The sequence below is a fragment of the Cicer arietinum genome, chromosome 2 (assembly GCF_000331145.2).
Source record: "Cicer arietinum cultivar CDC Frontier isolate Library 1 chromosome 2, Cicar.CDCFrontier_v2.0, whole genome shotgun sequence".
Lineage (NCBI taxonomy): Eukaryota > Viridiplantae > Streptophyta > Magnoliopsida > Fabales > Fabaceae > Cicer > Cicer arietinum.
The window spans coordinates 47,308,707-47,315,093 of NC_021161.2; the positions used below are offsets into that span (position 1 = coordinate 47,308,707).

At 33.2% G+C, this 6,387-nt stretch overlaps 1 protein-coding gene across 1 annotated transcript; it reads right to left on the reverse strand.

Annotated features, from left to right (window-relative positions):
- Positions 1-39: 39 nt before the first annotated feature.
- LOC105851205 (uncharacterized) lies at positions 40-6,373 on the reverse strand. The gene is made up of 5 exons (XM_027330831.2): positions 5,364-6,373; positions 4,944-5,160; positions 937-1,033; positions 501-622; positions 40-392 (listed from the first exon to the last, which is right to left on the reverse strand). The coding sequence occupies exons 1-3, from the start codon at positions 6,255-6,257 to the stop codon at positions 1,026-1,028; spliced, it is 1,119 nt and encodes a 372-aa protein (XP_027186632.1). The 5' UTR covers positions 6,258-6,373; the 3' UTR covers positions 40-392; positions 501-622; positions 937-1,025.
- Between the last annotated feature and the right edge of the window lie 14 nt (positions 6,374-6,387).

Genomic DNA, 6,387 nt, shown 5'->3' on the forward strand with positions numbered 1-6,387 from the left:
AAAAAAAGAAAGTGATACAAAAATTTATTGGTGGAAAGAAAGAATGTATTACCAACAGACTATATTTGTTAAACATGTATACAAAGCTATATTTTTAGTTTGCTCTACTCCTGTCATTTTACAAATTTTCATTTAAGGGTGCATAGTTACAGGATACTGTGGCAAAGTTGCCACTAGTTAGTGAGAAATCATCAAAATCATCTGATTGCAAGGCATCGGCTAAACAATCAGATCCTAGTATTTAGTTTGAAATGAGAATAATAGTTTTTGTGAAGCTGAGTGCTATAAGGATTTTATCAAATAACTTTGTTATGGCAATGAGATTCCAACTTCCAGACCGGCAAAATACCCAAAATAATATCTCCACTAGAGTTATCAACAAATATGATAACCTGCAATAATAAAGAAAACTGATTATCAAACTGCCTTTGGACAAAATATTTCAAAATCATAAATGGAATCAAAAGAGTTGTATATTTCTTCCACCATATGAGACTTACCTTCTTCCAGGAGTTGTTGCTCCATTTTAATTTTAAAGTATCAAGGTCATCAATTATCCAAGGTCCAGGGAGAAGATTTTCACAAGTAGTCGAAAACGACACCCCATCCCTAGCGAAAACCTCTGCAAGGTTGAAGAAATTGAGGGAAGAAAAAAGACATAAACTATAGCTACTTGGAAATAATCCTCCAACCTTTAGCATATGATTGTAATAAACATGTGTCGTCTAGTATGCAAATAAATTCATTTTCAGGTAAGATTCCCAAATAATGTCAGCTATGGTTGAATACTTGGATGATAGATCACAAAAGGGAAAAATAAGACCACTCATATCACCCTCTATATGTTCGCTAATAGGCATAAGGTGTGTGTTGAGAATTTGTATACAAATAACTTTAGTTTTAACTAACCCGATGAAAAACATCAGTGTAACTAACCAAGAATGAAGTAGGCTGCAAGCATTCCACCATGTTGACGTTTAAGGGCAGTCTATTTTTTGCAGTGTACATAACATTCCCATTTTGTCTTAGAATTCTGATAAATTAAAGAAAGAAAATTATCAGTTTGTAATATGAAAATTGAAGGATATATAGACAAAGAGTTGAGTATAATTGAAATCCAAATGTAGCTGCCAACAACCAAATGACATGTAAAGACCAAAATAACTATAATAAAAAAATGATTGGTTTTTAAAATATTTGTAAAATATATAAATGTTCAGTAAGCATTCAGTAACAGATTGTATACAAATGTTGTTGTGTTACCTGCACAATCATGTAAACAAACAACTAAAGAATCTCTTTGTACACAATATTTAAGACCTTGTTTTCATTGGGCTTCTCATCGTCGTTACTAAGAATATGTAATCCATTTCATTTGGTTACTCTCGAGATGGCGACATACAATTGTCCATGAGTAAATACTTGTTTAGGCAAATATAATCCAACGTGCTACAACGATTGTCCTTGACTTTTATTTATTGTCATGGCAAAACATAATGATATAGGATACTGTCTTCGATTAAGAATAAAAGGCCAATTGGATTCTGAAGGCGACAAAGATATTCTTGGAATGAGAACTTTATCTCTAATGGTAGATCCACTCAACACCTCTCCTTCCACAAACCATTTTCCAAGTTGTGTAATTTTCATTCTTGTACCATTACATAGCCCAACTCCTTGATTCAAATTTCTCATTAACATAACTACTGCTCCTTTTGTAAGCCTTAAAATATGTGATGGCAAACTCGAAAATTTGAGTGTATTCAAAAACTCAGTAGGGTAAAGAAGATCTTGATCTTGAATATTGAAATCTGCCTTACAAATTGAGTCTGATGATAAATATATCATTTCTTCGCCTGTGAACTTATTCAAAATGCGTTGATTTATATCGTCAACTATTTCATTTGTAGGTGTCAAGATAGCCCGCGACACAAGGTAATCTGTGTCCCCAATGTGGTTATTTAAATTTGGATAAATAGCATCAAATATAGATTGAAAATCATCATGTGATTTTGGGAGCATCAAGTTTTGTTGTATTGATATACATGATTCTCCGATATCTGATCATTGTTTTCCATCACCTACGTCAAGTATCCAATCTGCGAAGTTTTTCATTGCATCTTTTGAGATTGAGTCCAACTCATTTGATTGTAGACACATATTTTGACGTAGCAAATGAACCTCACATGAATTCCAAAGATATGAATTTTTTATGCAAGCTTGGATCATATCATGCCTATCACCTTTTCGAACTACAGGTAAAATCTGACGAAAGTCACCACCCAATACAGTAGTTATTCCACCAAATGGTTTCAAACCGTAGTCTTCTTTGATTCCTTTCATAATATCACGAAGTGATCGATCTACTGCCTCAAAGCAATATTTGTTGGCCATGGGTGCCTCATCCCAAATAATTAAAGATGTTTGCATAATTAATTCAGCAAGATGTGTGCCTTTATTGATTGAACATGTTGAAGCCTCATTTGGATTCAAAGGTAATTGAAATCTAGAATGTGCAGTTCGGCCACCCGGTAGTAATAGAGCAGCAATGCCAGAAGTTGCAACAGCTAGAGCAATCTTACCTTCCGATCTTAATTTTGCAAGTAGTGTTCGCCAAAGGTATGTTTTTCCCATTCCACCAGAACCATACACAAAGAATAACTTTCCAAAGTTCAAAGTAATTGATTGAAGCACAAAATCATGAATTGCCTTTTGATCTAAATTAAGACCGTGTAGCAACTGAGAGTATTCTTCATGCATTTTTAACATATCATAATTTAGCTCCTCCGTAATAAGTCGGTTGTTCAGTTCCTCAATTACATTGCTATTGGGAATGGCCATTCCTTTGTAATATTCCAAAGACTTGTCGACCTTTCTAAGATGTTTTTGTATCTCTGAAAGTGCATAGTTTTTTAATTGGTCATCTGACAAATGGAGGTCGGGGAAGTTTAGTAGTCGGTGTTGCCTGTATAAAATATCTTCAGAAAGTAACTTCGAATTAGATTCCCAAAGCAAACCTGGATTAATAACAGTACAATTCAGTAAAATTGTTGAGAAGAGCTGGCGTAGTTGAATTCCAGTACCCCATGCCGCTGCTTCTTTAATACAATCATCAAATTCTTTATCATCGTCTAGTAAACCAAGGGCATAACACGCGTCCTTATAAGTTAGATGTACAAACCCATTAACAATTTTAATATCTTCGAATGATCGACTGCCTTGTACTTTGTTTAAGAGCATTCGTAAATAAAAATTTTCTCCACTTGTGGGAGGAACATAATATATTCTTCCAACACACCTTCCATTTTTCCGTCTGGTCCACTTTTTGCTAGTCTTGTTCCAAACATATTTAGTAGGAAATTCTGCATATGTTAGTTGTCGAGCTTCCATGTCTACAGAGTTCATTTTCATCCACTCTGTGAACATCGTGGTTTCAATTCCTTCTCTATTTAAAATGGTAGAAATACGCATAGATTCTGGAAAATATATTGTTTGTTGCCCATGGAGGTGAAAGGAAAGGTGTTCCACTGCTGGTTCTCTAAAAAACATATTAAACTTGAAAATTCTCCACGAAGCCTCTTATGGAGAAATATATCTACAATCAAGATACTCTTTAATTTCATCACGAAAGTGCATTGAACTTGTTGAACTGTTATCAAAGTTTTCTACATTAGAGATGACTGCTCTAACTCGATCAGGACCTTTGTTGATATATTTGAAAAGATATTTAATTGATCTAGAACGATTGCAAAGCTCAACATTAATATGGGCATCATATTTTATCAAAAGATGTCTATTGTATGGGACCACATACCGACTATCAAGTTGGCTACCATTCTTCAAGATATATCGACCACCATTTCATCACATATATATAGGGAACCCATCTTCATCTATTGATGTTTTATAATGAAATCTCTTTGGATAGTGCTTCCCACATTTTCCATTAACCATACATGGAGATTTTTCATTTAAAATACCACATGGTCCATGTATCATAAATCGTTCAACTGCACTAAAAGTAAGAGGGTCAATATCTTTATCCGGAATTTCTGCGGATATGGTATTATCAATCTTAGATGGTGTTTGTATTTTATCTTCGAAATGTAAGAACACTAATGTGTGTGCATGGGGCAAACCTCTTTTTTGAAATTCAACAGTGTACACAACTGTTAAAAAAAAGAAACACATAATTAAAAAGAATGAAATAAATAAAAATATTATGGGATATTTATATTTTAATATTCATAGATTTTGAGCAAAAATATTAAATCAATTGACTAAACTACTGGACTATCCTTCAGAGATTTCTTACCAACAACTTTAAAACTTCCAATTACATGTACTTATACTGAAACTTATGCAGATTGTGTGTAAAATTGATTCAACTCATTTTTATACTTATATTTATATTTATGTGACACAGATTCAATGAAAGGAATATACAAAAAGCATACTTAATTTCTAATTTTTGCTTTCATTTTTTGTATCATTTTTCACCAGTTTTTTTGAGCAAAAATATTAAATCAATTGACTAAACTACTGGACTATCCTTCGGAGATTTGTTACCAACAACTTTAAAACTTCCAATTACATGTACTTATACTGAAACTTATGCAGATTGTGTGTAAAATTGATTCAACTCATTTTTATACTTATATTTATATTTATGTGACACAGATTCAATGAAAGGAATATACAAAAAGCATACTTAATTTCTAATTTTTGCTTTCATTTTTTGTATCATTTTTGACCAGTTTCATTATTATAGAAAAATCTCTTATTTTGTCTTGCATTTGTCATTGTTGCATGTATATCTCAACTTGTGTCCTCGTCTCTATTTATGCAAAATAATTTTTCCAATTGAGCCACAATATAGTTAGCAAAAAAGAAAAAAGTAATCAAAGACTAAAATGAATTAAAATTGTGACAAAATATATTACCTGATGTGACTTTACCAAATATTTGTTGACATTTAATATCATTGATTAGCTCCCATAACTTAATAGAGAAAACACGACTAATGATGTCGGGTCTATCGTCACTTTTTTGTCCTTCAACAGTTTCAAGGAAAAATTGTATTTCTGGCCATTTTGGGTTGCATGTGAATGTTAAAAATAGGTCGGGATATCCAGCATATCGACATATAGCCATTGCATCCTGAGTATGATTTCAATTGTTAGTTATTGACTTAAAAAATATAGAGAGACGTTTATAAAATTCAGCTATATCCATCGTAAGTATAGTCGAAGAATAGCATGAAAGGGGATTTATTTGAAAGAAAAATATATTGGAAGTCATAAAGATTTGTTGGGTAAGTATATAATGCATGACTAAATATAGATCCTGAAATAATTATCTACCTGGTAATTTTGAACACGATATCGTGGTCCACCAGTATAAGACGATGGAAGAATTGTCATTCTACCAACTGAATTTGTCATGACATCTCCTTGATTAATAGCATCTCTCAATCCATTATATAGTTCTGCACGCAATTGCTTTTGATTCTTTCTAATCCAATTGATTCTAACTTCTTCGATCGAAGCATAAGCATCCACCATGTACTGTTGGAACAAACGCCCACTCCGTAACAATGTTTGTGCCTCTCCAGCTCGTTGTTGCAAGCGAAAAGAATAATATTGTCTCATAGTAACTGTTTTTCGCTTGTAACAACTCCCTGTTTCTGGATTTCGATGACTTATACCAATCCTATAACCATCTTCTCCATATGGAAATAATAATGGGTATTGTAGTGCCATGAAACTTGGGTGCAATTCTTTAATTCTCTGAAGACCAATTGTTTTGTGTTCAACAATTATAACCCGATGACTTTCTTCATTTGAGCTTTCATCAACTAAAAGCGCAGCAACTTCTGAGCAACATGGCAGGTTATTTTGTCTCCCATCAGTCAACCTATTGCTGAGCAATCTTAGTTTCAATTCTCCGACATCATGGTGATCATATTTATCTCTGACCATCCTAAATGATTTTACCAAGACATTGTGATTGTCCAACATATGCAAAATGTTTGTTACCAGTTTCTCTTGAAGAAGATTATTTTGGTTATCACCTTGGATAAAACCTAATCTATTTGAGATCTCATTTTCGGTGTCATGTATATAAAGTTGTGCAAATTTTGGCTTTTCTCCATTATCAGGGCATAAAGAACCAAGTAGGTGGTAGGTCTGTCCATTTATTCGAAAGACATAAGGGCCGCCCTGTTTGTTGATTTCATAGTCAATTTTTCCACCCATAGATGTAAAAGCAAAAGCCGCATTATAAATTCTAATGTTACGACGAAATTTTTTTGCTGCACTATCTCCATCATAATCAAGCAAGTGATGAAGCAAAGTTGGTGGAAATTTTAGTAATGGAAGTTGCACC